This window comes from Lotus japonicus, chromosome 1 (assembly GCF_012489685.1).
Source record: "Lotus japonicus ecotype B-129 chromosome 1, LjGifu_v1.2".
Lineage (NCBI taxonomy): Eukaryota > Viridiplantae > Streptophyta > Magnoliopsida > Fabales > Fabaceae > Lotus > Lotus japonicus.
The window spans coordinates 53,577,399-53,603,526 of record NC_080041.1 but is presented as its reverse complement, the minus strand read 5'-3'; the positions used below and the strand labels follow the sequence as shown (position 1 = coordinate 53,603,526).

The 26,128-nt window shown below is 41.6% G+C and overlaps 1 protein-coding gene across 1 annotated transcript; it reads right to left on the bottom strand.

The window, feature by feature from the left end:
- Positions 1-13,628: 13,628 nt before the first annotated feature.
- Positions 13,629-14,768, bottom strand: LOC130738229 (uncharacterized). Its single transcript, XM_057590167.1, has 2 exons — positions 14,191-14,768; positions 13,629-13,710 (listed from the first exon to the last, which is right to left on the bottom strand). The coding sequence occupies exons 1-2, from the start codon at positions 14,766-14,768 to the stop codon at positions 13,629-13,631; spliced, it is 660 nt and encodes a 219-aa protein (XP_057446150.1).
- Positions 14,769-26,128: the final 11,360 nt, after the last annotated feature.

The window sequence follows — 26,128 nt, the reverse complement described above, 5'->3', positions numbered from 1 at the left end:
GCCTTGAGGTTGAGACAACATTCTTTGCCTTGAAAGGGACTTTTGTGAATTTGCCTTTCTGACATGCTTCACAAAGAGCGTCTGAAGCGAACTTCAGATTGGGTAAGCCCCTGACAAGGTTTAGCTTGCTCAACTGAGAAATCTTTCTCATACTGGCATGCCCTAACCGTCTATGCCATACCCACTGCTCTTCATTAACAGACAGAAGGCACTTCACATTCTGAGCCTCCAACTCAGATAATCTGATCTTATAAATGTTGTTCTTCCTCTTGCTGTTAAACAGAACAGAGCCATCGATTTGACTTACAGCCCGGCAGGACTTTTGATTGAATATAACATCATAACCCTTGTCAGCTAATTGACTTATAGACAATAAGTTATGTGTTAAGCCGTCTACCAATAACACATTATCAATGCATGGACTACTATCTACACAAATAGTACCAGTACCAACAATTTTACCCTTTTCATTTCCTCCAAAGCCAACTTCGCCTCCAGGCTTAAGTTTCAGCTCTCGGAACATACGCCTTTCTCCCGTCATGTGACGCGAGCATCCACTGTCCAGATACCATGATTGGTGTTTCAGTGGAGCTATCAAGGATATCTGCAACATAGATAATCTTGTCCTTAGGTACCCACTTTCTGGGTCCTCTCTTGTTAGTTACCTCAGAGGTTCTGATCACCTTGGGTGTCTCAACATGATATTTTAAAGGAATATTTGCATGATATTTAGTCATAGAGAAGGATCCCTTTTTAAGAGGGTTTTTAGCAACTTTAGCAGGTACAGGATCAGGCAATATGGTACCATAGGGAACAAAGCATTCATACAAGGATTTAGCTTTAGACACAGAGGGCTCATTTCTAATTGGTTTAGAGTAGCCAATGCCATGCATTCCATTTCTGCTTACGCCATAGATCATTGAAGCCATTAAGCTTCTATCCATGCTTTTAGCTAGGAATCTTTGAAAAGACTTTTCATACTTAGATTCATTTCTACAATCAGAGGCATCACAGGCAACAATTTCTTCTAACTTAGCAATCTGGTTCTTAAGCACAGAGTTAGAATTGATCAAGGCATGATTATCATTTTTCAAATCAGAAATAATTTTCTCATGTTCAGAAGGAGTCTTGGAAACAGCAGATAAGTTCTTTTTCAGCTTCTTATGCTTAGACAATAAGGAGTTATACTTATCCATGATATCAGACAATGCATGTTTCAGTTCAGAGGTAGAGAAAGAAGCGAATACCTCATTTTCATCGTCTGAGTTAGGATTTCCTTCTGATTCTGAGTCAGAGTCAACAGCTCCCTTTGACTCTGCTTCCTTGTCTTTGACAATAGCATGAGTCCTTGGACTTCACCATCAGAGTCAACATCCTCTGACTCTGATTCATCAAATGTCACCATCAGACTCTTCTTTGTCTTGAAGTGCTTCTTTGGCTTCTTGTCCTTCTTCAACTTTGGACAGTCACTTTTGTAGTGCCCTGATTCTTTGCACTCAAAGCATGTGACTTCCTTAAGTGAGGACTTCTTCTGACCTGAGGATTCAGACTTTCCTTTTGCCTTTCCAGAGCCTTTGTATTTGCTCTGCCTGTGCTTCCAGATGCGATTGAGTCTCTTGGAGATCAGAGTCAGCTCATCTTCATCAGAATCTTCTGATGCTTCTTCAGATTCCTCTTCTTCAGCTTGAAGAGCTTTTGACTTCTCAACCTTAACCTTTTCAGATTTAGATTTCAAGGCTATGGACTTTTTCCTCAGATCTTGCATCTCTGAGCGCTTCAGCTCATGGCATTTCAAAATGCTGATGAGTTCTTCTAAACTCATATTCTCAACGTCTCTCGTGAGCTCTATTGAAGTCACTAAAGGCATCCAACTTTCAGGAAGACACCTGATGACCCTTATGACATGATCTTTTGTTGTGTAGCTCTTGTTGAGAGGCCGTATGCCAGCTACAAGCAACTGAAATCTGGAGAACATTTCTTCAATGGACTCATTTGGCTCCATGATGAAGGATTCATACTTTTGGATCAAAGACAATGCCTTTGATTCTTTGACTTTCTTGTTTCCTTCATGAGACATCTTCAGAGATTCGAAAATGCCTTTCGCAAACTCACGATCCGTAATCTTCTGGTACTCTTCATAGGAAATAGCACTTAGAAGAATTGCTCTTGCTTTGTGATGTTGTGAGTACAACTTCTTTTGATCTGCAGTCATCTCTGACCTTGGGATCTTCTTGCCATCTGCATCAACTGGACGCTCGTAGCCATCCACAATAATATCCCAGAGATCTGCATCGAAACCTTTGACCGTCGAACATAGGAGGCTTTGCATTGTAACCATCTCTTTGAGTTTCACTGGTGGTGGCAGCCATTGTTTTTCACACCGGCCCGGATCACTGAACACTGTTAGGTGTGGTAATCAGAACTTGCGCTCTGATACCAATTGAAGGTATGAAAAACGGTAGAAAGGGGGGGTTTGAATAACGTTTTCAGTATAAAACTTCCACCTTAAAGATTTTGACAAATCTTTCGAGAACTTAAGTGCTAAAGATAAGAGATAGAAAAGCACACAAGGATTTTATCCTGGTTCACTTGATAAATCACTCAAGCTACTCCAGTCCACCCGTTAAGGTGATTTCTTCCTTCTTAGAATGAAGGCAATCCACTAATCAGGTAAGAGTTACAACTGCACTTGAAACCTACAAGTGACTAACAATTACACTGACTTAGCTCACACTAAGATTCACTCTCTTAGTCTTCTCTAGGATCCGATCAGCCTTGATCTCCTAAAGGAACTAAACAAACTGTTTATCAAAGAATTGTTTACACGAGATTTGCTTCTAAAAAGCTAATAGTAAACTCAATGAATTTCAGATGAAAGAAAGCTTAGAAGAATTTGAATATGTCTTGCGCGTATGTGAATGCTTCTAGCCGCTTCTTTCAGTCTTCAGCCTCTTTATATACTCCAAGGATTAGGGTTGAGCGTTGCATGGAAAATGCTACCGTTGGAGGGCAGTTCTGGAAAATCCAGCTTCTGCTGTGTCTGAGACTGTTAGGTAGGTCGTCAGGAAGGTACAGTTGCTTTTGTACTTGGATAGCGACTTGACCTTTAAACCTAGGAGACTTCTGATCAGGGGAATGCTTCATATTGGAACTAGTGAAGCCGGTTGATCAGAGTCAGAGGGAAAGCCCAGATCCTCTGACCATTGTTTCTTCTGATTCTGAACTCAGAGGGAAGAACATGGTCTTCAGAGTATCTTGCTTCTGGACAACAGAATTTCACTAATCAGCTTCTGGATCTTCAGAGTCTTCTACACCATCAGAATATCTGAGCCTTCAGTGTTTCTTGGTTATCAGACTTTCTGGATCTTCAGAGCTTCTAGTGACTGAGTCCACATCAGAGTTTGTATAACTTCAGAACTTCTGAAGCTTTTCCACTGTTCATACTGAACATGGTGAATGCGAAAGCGTTGCTTGGGTCGCTCTTTATACACAGTGCTTCTGATTTGTGTGAGATTGAGTTGAGGTCAGAGCCTGTAAATAGCACACTCAGAAAAACACGTTAGAGTACCACAATTGTTCATATCAAAAGGTTAACTTGTAATCATCAAAACATAGAGTTGTATTACTAGATCAAAACCTGATCTTACACTGCTCAACGAGCGAAGGAGTACCAACATACTCAGAACTTACCAAACTCGTCAACACTTGGATCCGACGACACTTCTCGTTTTCCAAAAACTAAGGTTTGCATCCGAAGCTTCCTTTCGAGTTTATTATCTTTATTTAAAGATTTAGAGGTTGTTTAATGTCTTATGAGTTTTCTTTTCAAAATAATATCCTTTTTAGTCTTATCGAAATTCCTATAAGTTCTCGGGATCCCCTAATCCCCAAATGACTCCAGAGAATGTCTCGATCCATACACATCATAACAAGGCCCGAATCTCATTCGTCCTATCAAACTTTCTCAAAACTCTCAAATAAAAATCGGCATGACCTGCCCGCTATTCTCACGATTCAGAATCTCAGATTCCAGTGCAGAGCATATTTAAATCATCACAATCAACAACATGTCATATATCAATAAATCGCATCATAAACACTTAGCACTTAGCATATAAAGCATGCACCACACATCCTAGATTACCCACATAGCACATAGCATGTAAGACAATCTCAAAAACATTCAGTAGATGAATCATCTACATTGTCAGCCGAAGCCTCAGAAAACATTTTCCAATCACACACAATTCCAGTGCATAAACAGTAAACAATGTCGAAACATCGACCCTAAGCATTAACTAGAGATTCAGTGAGAAGCCCTCACTTGTAGATTCTCCAGGACGATCTCCTAACACTTGTTCACAATCAAAGGCTTGCTCCTCTAGGAATTCCTCAAAATCACCTTTAGAGCAAAACCACAGAAATACTATCAGAATCTATCGAAAACTAAGCTATCGATACTTACTAAGGTTACTCGAAGTAATCTATACTCTAAGGTACGATAATCTAGCGCGAAAAGACAAGTTTTCGGAAAAGGAAATTTTCCTCCTCCCCCCTAATAGGGCTCGGCCACTTTGTGCAATTAGGAGACTCGATTTTTCTTCGATCAAACTTGGTTCCTATACTATCATTAGCCGTAACTAAGGGTATTCTGGACTCGGAAAAATTATCGGATCAAAAACTGTCGCAGGGGTATTTTGGTCATGATTTTTAACTTAGGATTTTTCAAAACTGAAATCCCAAAAACCAAATTTTGCAGGGACGTTACTAACGACGTTTATGACAACTAATCCTACTAACACTAAGCTAAGGCGATAGTTTTCAGCCTAAAGGTTGAAGCTTTACACCAAAAACTCCAAAAATGGGTATTTTAGGTTCAAATTGATTCCGGCGGAATTCCGGCGAAATAACGGAAAATCTAACCCGGCAGAAGTGATCTTGGGCGCATAAGGAAGAGGTTTAGAATCAGAAATGAAAGATTCAGGATAGTTTTGCAAAAACCCATAAACTATCCACTCAGAAAACTCTACAGAAAAGCTATGGAAAAAGCGATCGCAGGTAAGGATTAGCGACTATACCTCGAAGCTTGAAGTAGCAACTGATTGATCGACGATCAAGCAAGGATTGAACAAAAACTCTTCTTCCTTCTTCCTTGTTCTTGGCCGCGGGTTTGGAGAGAAAAATGGAGGAAAATTTGTGTTTTTCTTCCTTTCTTTGCTATATATAGAAGATGGAAATTCGCGGGAAAATGAAAGTTTCGTGAATCAGATTTTTCTGGCGTCATTCTCCGTGAATTAATAGATATGTTTTGGCAAAAGAATTCCAAAACCATAAAGAGGTCTCCTTGTATTTTTGGCAACTAATGCATAGTCGGTATAAAACTATTTTACCCGATAAGTTGCTTTTTGCATCGAATGTCGGAATAGAAAACTTCCTTCTGAAGAAAGATTGAAATCATCAAGAGAAATTGGTGTACGCGTGTAGAATCTTCATTTGAAGCTCTGAATAGAAAAAGTCTTCATTGTCGAGAAATTCTAGGGTTTTGAAATACCAGGGATTCGGTTTCGGCAAACTTCCGATGATTGGAATCGGACGTTCGTAGATCCTAGAGTTTCGCCTCGAAACGATTTTGATATATGGAAAAAGAGAAGTTCTAACATTTCTCTGAAGATTTTTGGAATTAACTTCCATCGTGCCTAAAAGTGAAAATTAGCTATATACTAGGGTTTCTGACCTAGGTTAAGCGTATAACGATCGTACTATAACTTTTATCGATCATGATGTAATCCTTTGACTTTTCCTGAACTTTCTCCTTCATAAATTTATTTCATTTGGTAAACTCTAGTTCAGGTTTCCCTTCACAATACATCAACCCTAATCATAAATGGAAATCTCTTCCACTGATCCTAAGCTTAAAATCTTGGGTCTTACATTACTACCCTCCAAAAAGAAAGTTTCGTCCTCGAAACTTAAGGGTCAGTAATAGTTCTGGATATTATTCCTTGATCTTTTGCTCTAACTCTCACATATGGCACCGTCTGTGTCTTTGTTTCCAAATGACTTTCTCTAAAGCACTCTGCTTTCCCTTCGATTGTTTCACTCTTCTAGTCCCAATGCTGACCGACGGCGTCTCAAAAGACATATCGTCTTCCAACTCTCTGTTGTCCGGTTCGACCACTTGCGTCGGGTCTCCATTGGAAATAATATTTGTTGGCATTCGTGCAATCGCACAACCTTAACCACTTGCTCCTTTGCTTTTGTTCGTCCAAAATACTGATTAGGAGCTCGGTACATCTCTATGTTCCGGAGTGAATGCTCAACTTGTCCTCGTGATGTTCACTCATGATCCAAACTCAACTCGGTCGCTTGATAACTTCTAGACGAAATACTGCGTTGGAATCTAATAGTCCATTAACGTGACTTCCAACTTCGTGATTATCATCGCTCGCACCATGAAATCAATCTTCTACTTAGTCACCGTTCAAGTTTAAAACTCGACTTGAGTCTTACTACCTCGTGCATGACGAGACTCATCCCCTTAATCATCAATTCATTGACCACTCATAAGCTAATCATCTTCTTAATATCCCACAATCCATTATTGTCGTCTTCGTCCTCAAAACATTCCTCACTCAAACCAATTTCGACTTATTGAAATCCTAAACACTTGACACAGATCAAGACTTAACCTCTAGAAGATCAAATCATAACTATACCTCAAGGGACTTAACTAGTCATTTCGTCATCTCATCCTTCAACTTACTGTCATCCAGCTCAATAGCATGTGTCGGATCCGCAATATACTTCCGTTTAAACGCATCGGTGGAAGACTACTTCCTAGGCTTAGCATGTTATCCTAAACCTCATGTACTTCTATAGTTAAAATACGAGTAATAACTGAGTAAAGTCTTAATAGGTGTACTAACTATAAGGCCAAAGCTCAAACAGTATAAGTAAGTTAGGTGTGTTTGCACACTCTACAAGAAAAATGGAACATATTATACTAGAATGAGAAAGAATGGTTAGAAAGTTACCATCGTTCTTGCGCTCTCCTCTGACAAACCCCTCAGCTCTCTCACCGTCCATGGTGTAAACTCTTGCTTTAGCCGCAGGACGCTTTCCACGATCAGTGTTCACGGTTGGCTCCGTCTTGGGTGCTCTGCACTGATCGGCAGTGTGCCCCATTTTGTTACAATTGTAGCATTTGGGCCTCGTGTCGGGACAAGCATTGGCATAGTGCCCCGGCTCCCCACATCTGAAACAGGTCGTCTCCTTCTTCAAAGTCTGATCTCCGGAACCTCCAGCAGCACCCGTCATGGGTCTGTAAGATCCGGAAGTAAATCCTCTTCCAGCAGGACGCTGATATGGCCCCCTGCTCTGAAATTTCTCTCTGCTCTGAAAATTTTGAGAGCCCGACCTCATCGGCCCTCCAGTTCCAGGCCGGTTTAGCCTCCGGTCCTTCATCAGTTCCACTTCCGTGGCCTTCTCCACCAACGACTGGAATCGCATGATTCCCAGTGGCCTCACTGAGTCCTCAATATCCGGCCTCAATCCATTAACGAAACGCTTGCACATGTAGCGCTCGTTCACATGGTCATGGAAGAATTGGAAATGCTTCGCCAAAGATTCCAGCTTCGAAGCAAATTCCGGTACAGACATACCTCCCTGACGGAGTATCAGAAACTGTGACTCCCGCTCATCCCGAGCACTTGTTGGAAAGTATTTCTCCAAGAATGCGTCCCGGAAAGAGTTCCAGTTAATCTCTTCATGGTTGGCTTCCATGATTCCCTTGTTGCCTTTCCACCAGTACTCAGCATCGCCGAGCAACAGATATGTCGCCATGCCCACCTTGGCACCCTCAACAGTCTGTAGTACGCCGAATATCTTTTCAACCTCCTGGATCCAGAGATCCGCTTTGTCTGGGTCAGTGCCACCAGAGAACTTGGGTGGGTTTTGCCTTCTGAAATCATTGAGGCCTTTATTCTGGTCCAGAGTTACTTCCCTCTGGCGCTGATGTTGTTCACGTGCTTCTTCAGCAGCACGCCTCATAGCATTATCGTTCGCTTGTGCCGTCACCGCTTGGGCCATAGTGGCCATCATCTCCGCTAACTGGTTAGTGTTCACCATATTCTGTTAAGTTAGACAAACAGTTAGTACTCATCATAAGATAGCATTTCCATAACTATACAATATGATTAAGCAATAACTTCAATCAATTCTAAGCGAAAAATCGCTAGCAGACAATCAATTTTCACTCTTTGCAGAGTCACACAACCTAGCACAGAAGACCTATTCCCCAAAGACTCCCGAAAGACTCGACAAGCTCTGATACCACATTGTAACACCCCGATTTCGGTGGCGTCACTTTAGTAACCAAAATGTAAACTTAATGCGGAAAAACGTGAATATTTTTTTTTTGATAATAACTAAGACAAGACTGAATTAAATAAAACCCAAATGCGAAAGGCAATATATAAACAGCCCCCGCTGTAAGTAGCAACCTCGTCACGAGTAAACCTCCAGTGACGGTAGTAGAAGAGTAGCGCCCGTAGGCAATATGTACAAACCATAAGGAAAGGTTGAGTATCCGCAACTCACACCTTCAAAAATTGAGAATAAGCTGGCCCATCGGCCTGAAACAAGACCTCCTAAGTCCAACCAACTCCCTGTGATTCCCGTAAAGAAACCACACAAAAAGCTATAGTTGGGAAACTACCCTGTTCCCAAAGGAACAAATGATGTTCAGAGCTAGGACTCTACTCCTACACTAATCCCATCTCGAGGAGCTCACACTAACACTCAATCCTACATGCTAGCATGATCGTCGTCCGAATTCGAAATCCAGAACGACCTAGTCTACATACACCATCCGTCCTCCTCTCGCAACCGCGATACGCTCCAGTTCCTGCATCTCAAGCCTAGTTCCTCCCGAAGGATGAACCATCATGAATCAGCCCGCCAAAGACATCTGACAAAGGGCGTTTGTTCGCCAAAGCACACACAGGAGACGCGAGGGTCAACTCCAAAGAATTATATAAATAATACCACCAATAGATACCATTAAAGGATTAGCCACTTAGGCTTATAACTAGAGATAACATCCTAGGGTTGCATTATTCCACAAAGAATATAACGACTGTAAATCACAGTTAACATGCATCAAGTAGAACTAACAAGTATCAAACACACTCATCACTAAGTCAGTATGCATGTTGCATGAAATGATATGCAGGTTAACCCAGTCAACCAATATGCAATCCGGAACGGATGGACATCAAACGGATCAGCCCTAACACCAGCCACGGTGGGACCATTTCGGCCCGCGTGCCTCTTACACCACACAAAGGTAGTCAGATCAGCAGTAAACCCGTAGGTGTGCCATTTCGGTCTGCTACTAAGAGTCACCTAGCAGCGCTCTTACGCGGAAATCCTGGTCTTATAACCAATTTTGGAATCCGCCGTGGTCCGGTATCTCGCCGTGTTTAAACCACTTAATGAGTGCATGCAATGCAGTGATTAGCCAAACAACGTCTCCGACCTCACTCGACACGTCGCCACGTGTTCTAGCTAAATTAATGTCTCTAAAAGCTTACCCTAAGGTAAAGTCGATTCTGCGACAAAATACAATAATCATAAAATGAGTGCAACCACTCACGATGACTCTTCGGGTCATCAATGCTCTCACGAAGTCTCACGCTTCAGTGAAGTTTCATGCTCTCACAAGGTCTCACGCCTCAGTGGAGTTCCATGCTTTCCACAAGGTCTCACGCCTCAGTGGAGTATCCCGCATTCACAAGGTCTCACGCCTCAGTGAAGCTTCATGCTGTTCACGAGGTGTCATGCCTCAGTGAAGATCCATGCTTTCCACAAGGTCTCACGCCTCAGTGGAGTATCACGCATTCACAAGGTCTCACGCCTCAGTGAAGCTTCTCGGCTCATCCCTTGGATGGCTAACAAACTGCTTGAAGGTATGAAAAACGGTAGAAAGGGGGGGTTTGAATAACGTTTTCAGTATAAAACTTCCACCTTAAAGATTTTGACAAATCTTTCGAGAACTTAAATGCTAAAGATAAGAGATAGAAAAGCACACAAGGATTTTATCCTGGTTCACTTGATAAATCACTCAAGCTACTCCAGTCCACCCGTTAAGGTGATTTCTTCCTTCTTAGAATGAAGGCAATCCACTAATCAGGTAAGAGTTACAACTGCACTTGAAACCTACAAGTGACTAACAATTACACTGACTTAGCTCACACTAAGATTCACTCTCTTAGTCTTCTCTAGGATCCGATCAGCCTTGATCTCCTAAAGGAACTAAACAAACTGTTTATCAAAGAATTGTTTACACGAGATTTGCTTCTAAAAAGCTAATAGTAAACTCAATGAATTTCAGATGAAAGAAAGCTTAGAAGAATTTGAATATGTCTTGCGCGTATGTGAATGCTTCTAGCCGCTTCTTTCAGTCTTCAGCCTCTTTATATACTCCAAGGATTAGGGTTGAGCGTTGCATGGAAAATGCTACCGTTGGAGGGCAGTTCTGGAAAATCCAGCTTCTGCTGTGTCTGAGACTGTTAGGTAGGTCGTCAGGAAGGTACAGTTGCTTTTGTACTTGGATAGCGACTTGACCTTTAAACCTAGGAGACTTCTGATCAGGGGAATGCTTCATATTGGAACTAGTGAAGCCGGTTGATCAGAGTCAGAGGGAAAGCCCAGATCCTCTGACCATTGTTTCTTCTGATTCTGAACTCAGAGGGAAGAACATGGTCTTCAGAGTATCTTGCTTCTGGACAACAGAATTTCACTAATCAGCTTCTGGATCTTCAGAGTCTTCTACACCATCAGAATATCTGAGCCTTCAGTGTTTCTTGGTTATCAGACTTTCTTGTATAACTTCAGAACTTCTGAAGCTTTTCCACTGTTCATACTGAACATGGTGAATGCGAAAGCGTTGCTTGGGTCGCTCTTTATACACAGTGCTTCTGATTTGTGTGAGATTGAGTTGAGGTCAGAGCCTGTAAATAGCACACTCAGAAAAACACGTTAGAGTACCACAATTGTTCATATCAAAAGGTTAACTTGTAATCATCAAAACATAGAGTTGTATTACTAGATCAAAACCTGATCTTACACTGCTCAACGAGCGAAGGAGTACCAACATACTCAGAACTTACCAAACTCCTCAACACTTGGATCCGACGACACTTCTCGTTTTCCAAAAACTAAGGTTTGCATCCGAAGCTTCCTTTCGAGTTTATTATCTTTATTTAAAGATTTAGAGGTTGTTTAATGTCTTATGAGTTTTCTTTTCAAAATAATATCCTTTTTAGTCTTATCGAAATTCCTATAAGTTCTCGGGATCCCCTAATCCCCAAATGACTCCAGAGAATGTCTCGATCCATACACATCATAACAAGGCCCGAATCTCATTCGTCCTATCAAACTTTCTCAAAACTCTCAAATAAAAATCGGCATGACCTGCCCGCTATTCTCACGATTCAGAATCTCAGATTCCAGTGCAGAGCATATTTAAATCATCATAATCAACAACATGTCATATATCAATAAATCGCATCATAAACACTTAGCACTTAGCATATAAAGCATGCACCACACATCCTAGATTACCCACATAGCACATAGCATGTAAGACAATCTCAAAAACATTCAGTAGATGAATCATCTACATTGTCAGCCGAAGCCTCAGAAAACATTTTCCAATCAAACACAATTCCAGTGCATAAACAGTAAACAATGTCGAAACATCGACCCTAAGCATTAACTAGAGATTCAGTGAGAAGCCCTCACCTGTAGATTCTCCAGGACGATCTCCTAACACTTGTTCACAATCAAAGGCTTGCTCCTCTGGGAATTCCTCAAAATCACCTTTAGAGCAAAACCACAGAAATACTATTAGAATCTACCGAAAACTAAGCTATCGATACTTACTAAGGTTACTCGAAGTAATCTATACTCTAAGGTACGATAATCTAGCGCGAAAAGACAAGTTTTCGGAAAAGGAAATTTTCCTCCTCCCCCCTAATAGGGCTCGGCCACTTTGTGCAATTAGGAGACTCGATTTTTCTTCGATCAAACTTGGTTCCTATACTATCATTAGCCGTAACTAAGGGTATTCTGGACTCGGAAAAATTATCGGATCAAAAACTGTCGCAGGGGTATTTTGGTCATGATTTTTAACTTAGGATTTTTCAAAACTGAAATCCCAAAAACCAAATTTTGCAGGGACGTTACTAACGACGTTTATGACAAGTAATCCTACTAACACTAAGCTAAGGCGATAGTTTTCAGCCTAAAGGTTGAAGCTTTACACCAAAAACTCCAAAAATGGGTATTTTAGGTTCAAATTGATTCCGGCGGAATTCCGGCGACATAACGGAAAATCTAACCCGGCAGAAGTGATCTTGGGCGCATAAGGAAGAGGTTTAGAATCAGAAATGAAAGATTCAGGATAGTTTTGCAAAAACCCATAAACTATCCACTCAGAAAACTCTACAGAAAAGCTATGGAAAAAGCGATCGGAGGTAAGGATTAGCGACTATACCTCGAAGCCTTGAAGTAGCAACTGATTGATCGACGATCAAGCAAGGATTGAACAAAAACTCTTCTTCCTTCTTCCTTGTTCTTGGCCGCGGGTTTGGAGAGAAAAATGGAGGAAAATTTGTGTTTTTCTTCCTTTCTTTGCTATATATAGAAGATGGAAATTCGCGGGAAAATGAAAGTTTCGCGAATCTGATTTTTCCGGCGTCATTCTCCGTGAATTAATAGATATGTTTTGGCAAAAGAATTCCAAAACCATAAAGAGGTCTCCTTGTATTTTTGGCAACTAATGCATAGTCGGTATAAAACTATTTTACCCGATAAGTTGCTTTTTGCATCGAATGTCGGAATAGAAAACTTCCTTCTGAAGAAAGATTGAAATCATCGAGAGAAATGGGTGTACGCGTGTAGAATCTTCATTTGAAGCTCTGAATAGAAAAAGTCTTCATTGTCGAGAAATTCTAGGGTTTTGAAATACCAGGGATTCGGTTTCGGCAAACTTCCGATCATTGGAATCAGACGTTCGTAGATCCTAGAGTTTCGCCTCGAAACGATTTTGATATATGGAAAAAGAGAAGTTCTAACATTTCTCTGAAGATTTTTGGAATTAACTTCCATCGTGCCTAAAAGTGAAAATTAGCTATATACTAGGGTTTCTGACCTAGGTTAAGCGTATAACGATCGTACTATAACTTTTATCGATCATGATGTAATCCTTTGACTTTTCCTGAACTTTCTCCTTCATAAATTTATTTCATTTGGTAAACTCTAGTTCAGGTTTCCCTTCACAATACATCAACCCTAATCATAAATGGAAATCTCTTCCACTGATCCTAAGCTTAAAATCTTGGGTCTTACATCCCCCACCGCTTGGGTGGCGCCTGATATTTATAACTTGGGTTTTGGTCCGAATGAACCATGTGTTACCCGACCCATTTATTACATAGAATTGGTCAGCCCAATTACTAATAAAACTGGTGCGCCCATATCAGACCAGAAACGAAATTATATTAAGAATTCAAAGAACCTAATACATTCGCCTGAATGAATGCAATTAAACCCAGGGGAGCATTCTACACCCAGTCAACATCGGAATAATCATAAGTCAACTTGGAAACAAAATCAGCTGAATGATTACCCTTCCTCGTAATAAAACTGAAAGCAAAATACTCAAAAAAAAGGGTAAATAAGAAATTTCCTTGTCCATCCGATGCCATGCGTTGACGAGCACTTGGCAATCAGATTCAAAGACCACTCGGTTGAAACCAAGAGATAGGGCTTTCTGAAGTGCCCAACAAAGACAAACCGTTTCAGCCATGAGCGGTGATGATACCGTAGTGATCGAGCCACAAGCAGCAGCTATGAAGCTTCCATCTCCGTCCAGCACCACCAGCCCTAAACCAGCCCCCCCGAGAAGCATCAAAAGGAGCATCTATATTCACCTTCAACGAACTAGCTCCCGACAGAACTCATCGACCATCATGTGGAGAAAAAACCGGAGGAGACACGTGAGCCTTCCTTATCGCCACCTCAAGCAAAGAACGACACCGCTATAACAGCCAACGAATGTCAAGTTGTTCCCCCTGAAAAATCAGTGTATTCCTCCTCTCCCATAGGGCAGCGCAACCCGCGAACAGGACCTTCAAAGCCTCGTCATCGACCACCTCAAAGAGCTGATGTAGAACATGAGAGAACTCAGTAGGTTGGTGAGGTAACAAATCATCAAACCTGCAGCTCAAAGATGAAGCAAACCAAAATGGCGCAACGTGGCAGCAAGTGAAAAATGCATGAACCAAGCTCTCAGGCTCCAAACCGCAAAGAGGGTAGAGAGTATCAATATCCAAGCCACGAGAACTGAGGTTGGCTCGCACGGGTGCAACGCCTCTGCACAATCTCCACATCAGCTCCTTCACCCTGGGTTGTGTCTCAAGTTGCCAAAACTGTTTCCAAAAACCTGCAGAAACCTCATGACTTGTGGACGACGAGGCAGCTAGCCTATTCTCCTGGTTTCTGATGAAACAATACCCAGACTTAGCTGAATAAAAACCATCTTCGGTATCTGGCCAAAAAACATCATCCTCAATAGGGAACAAAGGAAATGATATTGAAGCAATTAGCTCAACAACCATTGGTGGAAAAACAGTAGACAACACTGTCATGTCCCATGAATGGGATCCGGCGTCTATTAAGTCTGAAACATAACACACATCCATTACCGGTGTGGTTGAAACTCACACAACATGTTTTAAAAATCCACCTGGCCCGGCAAATGCTAGACCAAACATAGCTTGGCCTATACCCCTTGCGAGCATCCAAAATTGAATAATTTGGAAAATAAACCGATTTAAAAACCTTGCCAAACAAAGAGTCTGGTCTTTTAAGCAACCTCCACCAATTTTTTGCTAGGAAGGATTCATTAAAAGATTTGAAATCTCTGAAACCTAGGCCCCCATCAAGCTTAGACGCTTTCATCTTGGACCGACTTAACCAATGTAAACCATTTCTATCTGAATCATTGCTCTAGTAAAATTTGAAACCAAACTCTCAATCTGAGAGCATAAACTACCTAGAAGGGCAAAAAAGACATAACATAGGAAGGAATTGCTTGAGCAACAACTTTTATTAAAACTTCTCTACCTGCTCGAGACAAAGTTTTTTCCTTCCAACCTTTAAGCTTTTTCCAAACCCGGTCCTTCAAAAACCTGAAAATCTGAGACTTTGACCTCCCTATAATAGTTGGTAGCCCCAGGTACTTCTCGTACCTCTCCACTGCCACCACGCCTAGAAGGAGGGTGAGCTCCTGGACCGTAGATGGTGACACTTTCCTACTACAAGTAAGTTGAGATTTATCCAGGTTAATTTTTTGCCCTGAAGTCCTATCAAAAGTCTCAAGAATATCAACCACACAATTAGCCTCCTCCGCATTAGCCTTTGCAAAAACTATACTGTCATCAGCAAATAAGAAATGAGAAATGGTTGGCGCCTTATGAGAAATTTTAATCCCTGACAGTAAAGAAGAGTTGACCGCTATTTCAATCATGGCTGAAAACTTCTCCCCGCAAAGAATAAACAAATATGGCGATAGCGGATCACCTTGCCTCAAGCCACGCTGTGGTTGGAACACCCTTTGAGGTTGGCCATTAAGCAAAACAGAAAAGCTCACCGTTGAAACGCACCGGGGGGAAACCCATCTGAACCAAAGTACTCTGGAGAAAAGGCCATTGCAAAATCTTTAATCTTTTATATGTTAGATCAAATTGCATTATTGTGTTAATTATTGGTACAAAAGTGTGCATAGTGGAATGTTAAGAATACAAAAACTCGTCTTCACTGTACAATATTTACAAGAAGGTGAAGGTAAATCCTGTTTTCTTATCTGGAACTACCTCATCAAGTTTCTGGAAAAGAACCAAGGAAATCTTCATTTTGGTTCTCTGCTGACTACCATCCTGAAGAAGAAGGGTGCAACAGCTGAGTATCTGGAGTCAACAGACCGTTTGGATGATAACATTGTCTTTCCAACCCAATCAAACTGGGAGATGTTAGCAAGATGAACATTCCCTATGATGCATCTGAAGTACCTGACAAAGAAGAAGAGGGTCAGTGAGGGAAAAAGAAAAGAAGAAGCGTCTGAACCGTTCGGGAAAGACAAAAAGAAGAAGCACAAAGTCATTCCTGACAAGGTAGAGAAGAAATTGTCTGCCAGAATCGTCCCCAAAGCTCTTAAAATCGCACCGTGCAATGATGATGATGAAGGACCGTCCGGAAATCTTCCCAAGGTCCCTACCAAGTGTAAGACCCAAGTTTTTAAGTTTAGAATAAGTGAATAAAATCCTATTCACGATTAGGGTTGATGTATCGTGAAGGGAAACCTGAACAAGAGTTTACTAAATGAAATAAATTTATGAAGGAGAAAGCTCAGGAAAAGTCTAAGGAGTGTATCGAAGTCGATAAAAGTTATAGCACGACTAATATACGCTTAAACCTAGGGCAAAAACACTAGTAAATAGCTAATTTACACTTCAAGACACGATGGAAACTAATTCCAAAAATCTTCAGAGAAATGTTAGAACTTCTCTTATTCGTCTATAGACAAGCATTTCGATACGAAACCCTGGAATGTACGAACGTCAAATTCCAATACTCGGAAGTTTGCCGAAACCAAAACCCTGATAGTTCAAGAAACCTAAAATCAACGGACGATGAAGACTTTTTCTATTCGGAGCTTCAAATGAAGATTCCACACGCGTACACCCATTTCTCTTGATGTTTTCAATCTTTCTTCAGAAGGAAGTTTTCTCTTCCGACATCCACTGCAAAAAGTAACTTATCGGGTAAAATAGATTTACACCGACTTTGCATTATGCACCTAAAATCCAAGAAACCTCTTTTGAGTTTTGGAATTCTGTCGCCAAAACCTATCTTAGAATTCACGGAGAATGAAGCCTGAAAAATCGGAATCGCGAAACTTTCATTTTCCCGCGTTTTTCCATCCTCTATATATAGCAAGAAAATGAGAAAAATTGCAAAACTTACCCATTTTCTTCCCAAGAGGCCGCGAGTTTGAGAGGAGAGGAGAAGAAGAAGATTTTCGCCATTTCTTGCTTGATCGTCGATTCAACAGTTGCTACTTGAAGGTATCGAGGTATAGTCGTTAATCCTTACCTCTGATCGTCGTTTCCGTAGCTTTTCACTATGTCTTTCTGTGCTCTTAGTTTTGAGGTTTTTGCAAAACTATCCAGATAACTTCATTTTTCTATCTAAACATCTTCCCTACGTGCCCAATAGCATGTTTAGCGAATAATATTACGCCGATTCTCGAAAAACTACCGTCGAGTTTCAATTCTGCTTCGAATACCCATTTTGGGACAAAGTTTCGTCCTTCGGGCTGAAAACTATCGCCTTAGCTTAGTGCTAGTAGGATTAGTCGTAATAAACGTCATTGGTGACGTCCCCATCCAATTCGCTTTTCGAAATTCCAATTTTGAAATTCTGAGCTAAAAATATTGACCAAAATACCCCTGCGACAGTTTTCGATCCGATAATTTTTCCGAGTTTAGATTAACCTTAGTTACGACTAATAATAACCTAGGAACCAAGTTTGATCGAAGAAAAATCGACACACACAATTACCATGTGTGGCCGTGAGCACCCTAGGAGGAGGAAGAAAATTCTTTTTTTCGAAAACTTGTTCTTTCGCGCTAGATTATCGTACCTCGGAGTATATACTACTTCGTGTAACCCTAGTATCTATTGTTTGCTGAGTTTCTGACTCATTGTGATTGATTTCTGTGGTTTTGCTCTAAAGGTTCTTTTGCGGAATCTCCCGAAGAACAAGGAGCTGATTGTGAAGGAACGTTCGAAGAGAACCCTGGAGAATCTACAGGTGAGGGCTTCTCACTGAACTATTAGCTAATTGATGAATCTGAGATTGTTGTTAATTTTAAGTGTTTTAATTGTCAATTTCTTTGTTTTTAACTTAGTAAATTGAGTCTTGCATTATCATTTTAAATAATTTTACACTTTATTTGCTTTTAAATCCTTTTAGTGTGTTTTAGTGAGGTTTTGGCCCTTAGAGTTGCAACCTTTGCATCTTTGGTCATGTTAGAACATTTAAGGGCATCTTGGGCATTCACTTAAGTTTCTCTACATAGAAATTATTGTGATATATTCTGATTTTCCTAACCTTGCCTCACTCATGTGCTTAATAGCTTTGTTAATTGAAAAGTTTCCAAAAGAGAAAAGGATAGGAGATGGCCGAAAAAGCTTGGAGAAAAATAAGGAAAAGAAGCTCTTATGGCAGCCTAGTCATGAAGCACAAATTGTTGTATCATTGTTTACTTTGTTGGTGGCTTAAAGATGGTGTAAAGAATTGAGGAAATCAATTAAAAATCAAGTCAAGGGGGACAAGATGATTTCAAGGGCTGAATAGGAGGCAAAAAGAATGAAGAATATCTCAAAAGTAGCTTGGACAAGATAAAGAAAGAAAAGCAAGAGCATGGAATAAAGAATGATTCATAAGGAATGATTAAAAAAAAATCAAACTTTGCTTTATGAATATACATTGATTCAGCTTGCAATTTTCTCATGGAGTGTTCCTTGAAAGTATGACTAAACAATGCAAGAGAAGCATGGGCAAACAAAAGGACATAAGCTGTCCAAAGAAGGAAGCCCACGGCTAGGACTTCAAAGCTGGAAAGTTCAATGATTCAGCTTGAGTTTTTGGGATGTTCTTGCTGTCCTTGAGTAGTTTATCACACTATGATTGATGATGACTCACTCCTTTGATGTAAAGGAAGACAAGGATCCATGAATGAGCTGGTTGCAAGGTTGGAAAAGCTCTTAAAATGCTAAAAAACTCCAGCTGAAACCGTGGGAGCATGGGCTGTTTTCTTGGCCAGCTTTGTTTAATTAAAAGAGAGAAATCACATGGCTTTGAACAACTCAGAAGAAGGACATAAAAAGGGCTCCCAAACATCCTATAAATAGACCCCTTGGCTTCCATTGTAATGATCCCTTCACACCATCATTCTAGCATAAAATAGCTCTAGTTTCTTCTTCCATTTGTGAGCAGGCCATGGCCTTCTCCAAAGGTATGATCTTGTTCTCCATAGCCATGCTTGGCTAAACTTCTTTATGTTTTGGGTTTTTATGAAGCTAATAAATGAGTAGGTTATAAATCCTTGTTCTAACTCATGTTATCTTTATGCTAGAACTTCAACTTCTGAACTTATTGCTTTCATGTATGCTTGCTTCTCACCGAATTAAACAAGCCTAGGATTAGCTTCCTTCCGTTGATTCAAGCTTGTATGCATGTTAGCCTCTTACTAATTTCTTTGAAAGCGACCGGAGACTTGGAATTAGGGAACCTGTTTTGAAGTTACTTGATTTGTTTCATTACACTAGACATAGGGATGGACTTCAAGTTTGTTGATCCGACTTATCTTTCTTAATGCTTTAAGTTAATTCACGGAATAACAAGACATTGTGACTGGTTTTAGCTTAAAAGGATTACTTGTACGGCAAAATCGACAAGTAATTAATGAGATTAAATCATCTAGATTTCACTTAGAGAATAACATGAATTAGAACTTGGCTACTTACCCTAAATTAGTGGATTATAAACCCAAAGCATTCTTCTCTTATATATTTTACTTATCATATCACTGTTTACCTTGCTGCACAATCAACTCAATTGCATATGTTATTTATTGTTTTCTCACTTCAAACTTTGGCAATAGAAACTAAAGATTCAATCCTCAGGTCTCTGTGGTTCGATAATTATTAAAACCGGGTTAAGTCTGTACACTTGCAGATGACCTATCACTAATGCTTTAGGTGTCGACGTATTTGACTTGATTTACTGTTTATGCACTTGTTTGTGTTTGACTGGGAAAATGTTTTCTGAGGCTTCGGCTGACAATGTAGATGATTCATCTACTGACTGTTTTTGAGATTGAATTACATGGTACGTGCTAAATGGTTAATCTAGGATGTGTGATATTTGCTTTATATGCTAAGTGCTACGTGGTTATTCTAGGATGTGTTGATATATGTGACATGTTTGTTGACTGTGCTGATTTATCTATGTCATTTCACATATATCTGTGGTACTGAGGAGTGAGAATAACGGGCAGGTCATGCCGATTTTATTTTGAGATTTTGGAGAAAGTTTGATAGGACGAACGGAGATTCGGGCCTTGTTATGGTCTTAGTGGATCGAGACACTCTCGGGGAGTTAATTGGGATTATGGGACCTTGGAAACTCATAAGATTTGCGATAAGACTAAATGGAAACTATTTTATAAGGAAAATTCATAAGACATTAAACAACCTCTAAATCTTCAAATAATGACAAGAAACTCGAAAGAAAGCTTAGGATTCAAATCTTAGTTTTGGAAAAGGGGAAGTGTCGTCGGATCCAAGTGTTGAGAAAATTAATAAGTTCTGAGTACGTTGATACTCTTGTGCTCGAGAAGCAGTTGTGTTGTTGGGCTATCTGAGAGATAAGCCGGGGAAACAGGTAGTTTCCGAGTATGTTGATACTCTTTGCTCGTTGAGCAGTTTTGACCATCGGATAGAGATGAGTCGGATGATTTGGAGATCATCATGAGAGAATGTGTTGTTGTAAAGGATTGTCTTTTGTCGCAGAATCGACTTTACCTTAGGGTATGTTTTAGAGACAATAAGTTAGCCAGAACACGTGGCGACATGTCGAGTGAGGTCGGAGACGTTGTTTGGCTAATCATTTTGCATTCATGCACCATTAATGACGTACTAACACGAGACGGACTTCGGACCTCGGTGGATTCCAAAATGGTCATAAGACCCGGATTTCCGCGTAAGAGCGCTATTAGGCGACTCTTAGTAGCAGACCGAAATGGCAGGCCTTCGGGTTTTATGCTAATCTGACTACCGTTGTTGTTGGAGTAAGAGGCACGCGGGCCGAAATGGTCCCACCGTGGCTGGTGCTAGGGCTGATCCGTCGATGTCCTTCCCTTCCGGAATGCATTTGGTTAACTGGGATAACCGGCATTTGCATTTCATGCAACATGCATACTGACTTAGTTGCTGAGTGTGTTTGATACTTGTTAATCCTATTTGATGCATGCTATTTGTTATTACTGTCGTTTATATTCATTGTGGAATATGCAACCCTAGGATGCTATCTTTAACTTATAAGCCTAAGCGGCTGTCTCTTATCTGTACCTATTGGGATTATTATTTACATAATTCTTTGGAGTTGACCCTCGCGTCTTCTGCGTGTACTTTGGCGGACTACGCCCTTTGTCAGATGTCTTTAGCGGATTGGTTCACGGTGGTCCACCCTTCGGGGGGGACTAGATATGAGATGATAGATCAGGATGACCCCAGCGCGTGGGTGGTCGACCCCGCTAGCCATCGAGCGACGTACTCGGGGAGGATCATGGAGGATCGTGTCGACTGCTTAGGACACTTGACGGAAGGAGTGCTGAGGAGATGCACTGTTAAATTCAACTTGCCACATGGCGTGCACTGCGGACCAGGAGTAGGACCACCACCACCACCGTTATCTTCGGATGATGAGGACCCCTCCGAGGAGGAGCCGGTGGGAGTGACTTCTTCAGAGTCTAGCTCACCTGCCGTTGCTATCATTGATGATCTTTGCTCGGGCCCTAAGCCCGTGAGGCCAGCACCGGAGCGCATCGCGGTTGCGAGAGGAGGACGGATAGTGTTTATAGACTTGGTCGTTCTGGATTCAGATTCGGACGACGATCATGCTAGCACATAGTTTTGAGTGCTGGTGTGAGCTCCTCGAGATAGGATTAGTGTAGGAGTAGAGTCTTAGCTCTGACCGTCATTGTTTTCTTTGGGGACAGGGTAGTTTCCCGCCTATAGCTTTTTGTGTGGTTCCTCTACGGGGATCACAGAGAGTTGGTTGGGCTAGGAGGTCTTGTTTTAGGCCGATTGGGCTAACTTATTCTCATTTTTGAAGGTTTGTGTTGCGGACACTTAACCTTTCCTGTTGGTTAGTACATATTGCCTACGGGCGTTACTTTTCTTACTTCCCGTCACTGGAGGTTTACTCGTGACGTGGTTTGCTACTTACAGCGGGGGGCTGTAATTATTATTGTATATTAGTTCTGTTATCTTTCGTTGTCGAGTTTATTCCTTTCAGTCTTTGTTTGTATTATTGAAAAAAAAAATATATTCACGTTTTTCCGCTTAAAGTTTCTTTTTGGTTACTAAAGTGACGCTACCGAAATCGGGGTGTTACATTGTGGTATCAGAGCTTGTCGAGTCTTTCGGGAGTCTTTGGGGAATAGGTCTTCTGTGCTAGGTTGTGTGACTCTGCAAAGAGTGAAAATTGATTGTCTGCAAGCGATTCTTCGCTTAGAATTGATTGAAGTTATTGCTTAATCATATTGTATAGTTATGTTAGATGCTATCTTATGATGAGTACTAACTGTTTGTTTGACTTAACAGAATATGGTGAACGCTAACCAATTAGCTGAGATGATGGCCACTATGGCCCAAGCTGTGACTGCACAGGCAAACGATAATGCTATGAGGCGTGCGGCTGAGGAGGCACGTGATCAGCATCAACGTTAGAGAGAAGTGACACTGGACCAGAACAAAGGCCTGAATGACTTCAGAAGACAAGATCCACCAAAGTTCTCGGGTGGTACTGACCCGGACAAAGCGGATCTCTGGATCCAGGAGATTGAGAAGATATTTGGCGTATTGCAGACTGTTGAGGGTGCCAAGGTGGGCATGGCAACTTATCTGTTGCTGGGTGATGCTGAGTACTGGTGGAGGGGCACCAGGGGGATTATGGAAGCTAATCATGAGGAGATCAACTGGAACTCTTTTCGGACTGCGTTCTTGGAAAAGTATTTTCCAACAAGTGCTCGGGATGAGCGGGAGGCACAGTTTCTGACACTCCGTCAAGGAGGTATGTCTGTACCAGAATTTGCTTCCAAGTTGGAATCTCTGGCAAAACATTTCCAATTTTTCAATGATCATGTTGATGAGCGCTACATGTGCAAGCGCTTTGTTAATGGACTGAGGCCTGACATCGAGGACTACTTGAGACCGCTAGGAATCATGCGTTTCCAGTCTTTGGTGGAGAAAGCCACAGAGGTGGAGCTGATGAAGAACCGAAGGCTGAACCGTGCTGGAACTGGAGGGAGAGCAGGAGGCCATACCAACGTCCTGCTAGTAGAGGATTTGCTTCAGGATCTTACAGACCCATGGTGGGTGCTGCTGGTGGTTCTGGAAACCAGACTGTGAACAGGGAGATGACTTGCTTTAAGTGTGGGAAGCCGGGACACTATGCTCGTGCTTGTCCCGACACGAGACCTCAATGCTTCAATTGTAACAAATTGGGGCATACTGCCGCTCAGTGCAGGGTACCCAAGACGGAACCAACCGCTAACACTGCTCGTGGAAAGCGTCCTGCTGCAAAGGCGAGAGTCTACACCATGGATGGTGAAGATACTGAAGGGGTCGATGGGCTGATCCGAGGAGACTGCGAGATTGACGGTAATCTCCTAACTGTACTTTTCGATTCCGGTGCAACGCATTCATTTATCTCTAGGGAATGTGCGACCAAATTAAAACTTCCTATTACCGCTTTGAGCTTCGATCTTATAGTTACAACTCCTGCCAAAACTCTACTTGCTAATACGGCATGTATGTATTGTCCAGTAACATATAGAGATAGAGTCTACCATGCTAACCTAGTGTGCCTAACTCTCAAGAACCTAGATGTTATCCTAGGAATGGACTGGTTGTCCCACTATCATTGTCTTTTGGACTGCAACCGAAAGAGAGTGGTGTTTCCTGACTCGGATCTTTCCGAGTATCTATCTGCCAATCACATTAGCGTCTCTTTGAACGAGGGATCTCAAGAGTATTCCGTATTGCTAAGTTTAGAGAGTAAAGGGAATCCGGAAGTTGACAATATTTCAGTGGTGAGAGACTTCACAGATGTTTTTCCTGGTGATGTACCTGGGTTGCCGCCTGTACGTGACATTGAGTTTGCTATTGACATTGTACCGGGAACAGGGCCGATCTCGATTGCACCATATCGTATGGCACCTGCGGAGTTAGTGGAATTGAAGTCCCAACTAGAAGATCTTCTGTCGAAGGGATTTATCCGACCAAGCGTTTCACCTTGGGGAACGCCAGTCCTATTGGTGAAGAAGAAGGACGGGAAATCTAGATTATGTGTCGACTACCGGCAATTGAACAAAGTAACCGTCAAGAATAGGTATCCGTTACCTAGAATTGATGATTTGATGGATCAACTGCGAGGAGCTGCGATATTCTCGAAGATAGACCTGAAGTCGGGTTATCATCAAATCAGAGTCAAAACTGAGGATATCCAGAAGACGGCATTCAGAACTCGTTATGGACACTATGAGTATTTAGTGATGCCATTTGGGGTGACAAACGCACCTGCCATTTTCATGGATTACATGAACAGTACTTTCCATACATTCTTAGATCGATTCGTCGTGGTGTTTATCGACGATATTCTGATCTACTCAAAGAATGCTGAGGATCATGAGGGGCACTTGTGACAAGTCTTACAAGTGCTGAGGGCGAAGGAGTTGTACGCCAACCCTTCTAATTGCGAATTTTGGCTCGAAGAAGTAAAATTCTTAGGCCATGTGATCTCTAAGGAGGGTATAGCTGTGGACCCAGCAAAGGTAGAGACCGTATTGTCATGGGAACGGCCAAAGACAGTGACTGAGATCAGGAGTTTCGTTGGTTTGGCGGGATATTATCGTCATTTCATCGAGAATTTCGCCAAGATTGTTGGACCTTTGACTCAACTTACGAGGAAGGATCAACCTTTTGCATGGACCGAAGCGTGCGAAACTAGTTTCCAGACGATGAAGGAACGGTTGACGACGTCACCTGTACTCGTTCTACCGCAACCAGAGGAACCTTATGAGGTGTATTGTGATGCTTCGCATCAAGGTTTGGGATGTGTGCTGATGCAACATCGGAAAGTGGTGGCTTATGCTTCACGACAACTGAAGGTTCATGAGAAGAACTATCCGACTCATGACTTAGAACTCGCTGCCATCGTATTTTCACTGAAGATTTGGAGACATCACTTATATGGATGCAATTTCACCATATTCAATGATCATAACAGTTTGAAGTACCTGTTCGAGCAGAAGGAGCTGAACATGAGACAACGACGCTGGATGGAATTTCTCAAGGATTACGAGTTTACCCTACAATATCATCCTGGAAAGGCTAACGTTGTTGCTGATGCCTTGAGCAGGAAGATGCATATCTCGTCGATGATGGTTAAAGAGCTGCAATTGCTGGAACAATTTCGAGATTTGAGCTTGGACGTGAGATTATCCGAGGGAGAACTGAAGTTCGGAATGATCAGAATTGCCAATGGATTGATGGAAGAAATCCGAGACCAACAGTTGCAAGATGAATTTCTACTCGGGAAAAGGAACTTGGTAATTCAGGGTAAGGACCTGGAATTCAAGGTAGGAAGTGACAATATCCAACGGTGTAAGGATAGAGTTTGCGTACCGAACAACCCCGACTTGAGGAGGTTGATTATGGACGAAGGTCACAAGAGCAAGTTGAGCATTCATCCTGGAATGAAAAGGATGTATCAGGACTTGAAGGTGAATTTTTGGTGGCCAGGAATGAAAAGACAAGTGGCTGAGTATGTGGCTGCATGTTTAACCTGTCAGAAAGCGAAGGTGGAACATCAGAAATCTTCAGCTATGCTACAAAGCTTGGATGTACCAGAATGGAAATGGGATAGCATATCGATGGATTTCGTCGTGGCTTTGCCAAGAACTCAGAAAGGATATGATTCGATTTGGGTAATAGTGGATCGATTGACTAAGTCGGCTCATTTCATACCTGTGAGAACCACGTACAACGTGGAGAAACTATCAGAGATATATATAGCTGAGATTGTACGACTTCATGGGGTACCGACCAGTATTGTTTCCGATCGAGATCCAAAGTTTACTTCACATTTTTGGGGAGCTCTTCAGGAGGCTTTGGGAACGAGGCTGAGATTAAGTTCTGCTTATCATCC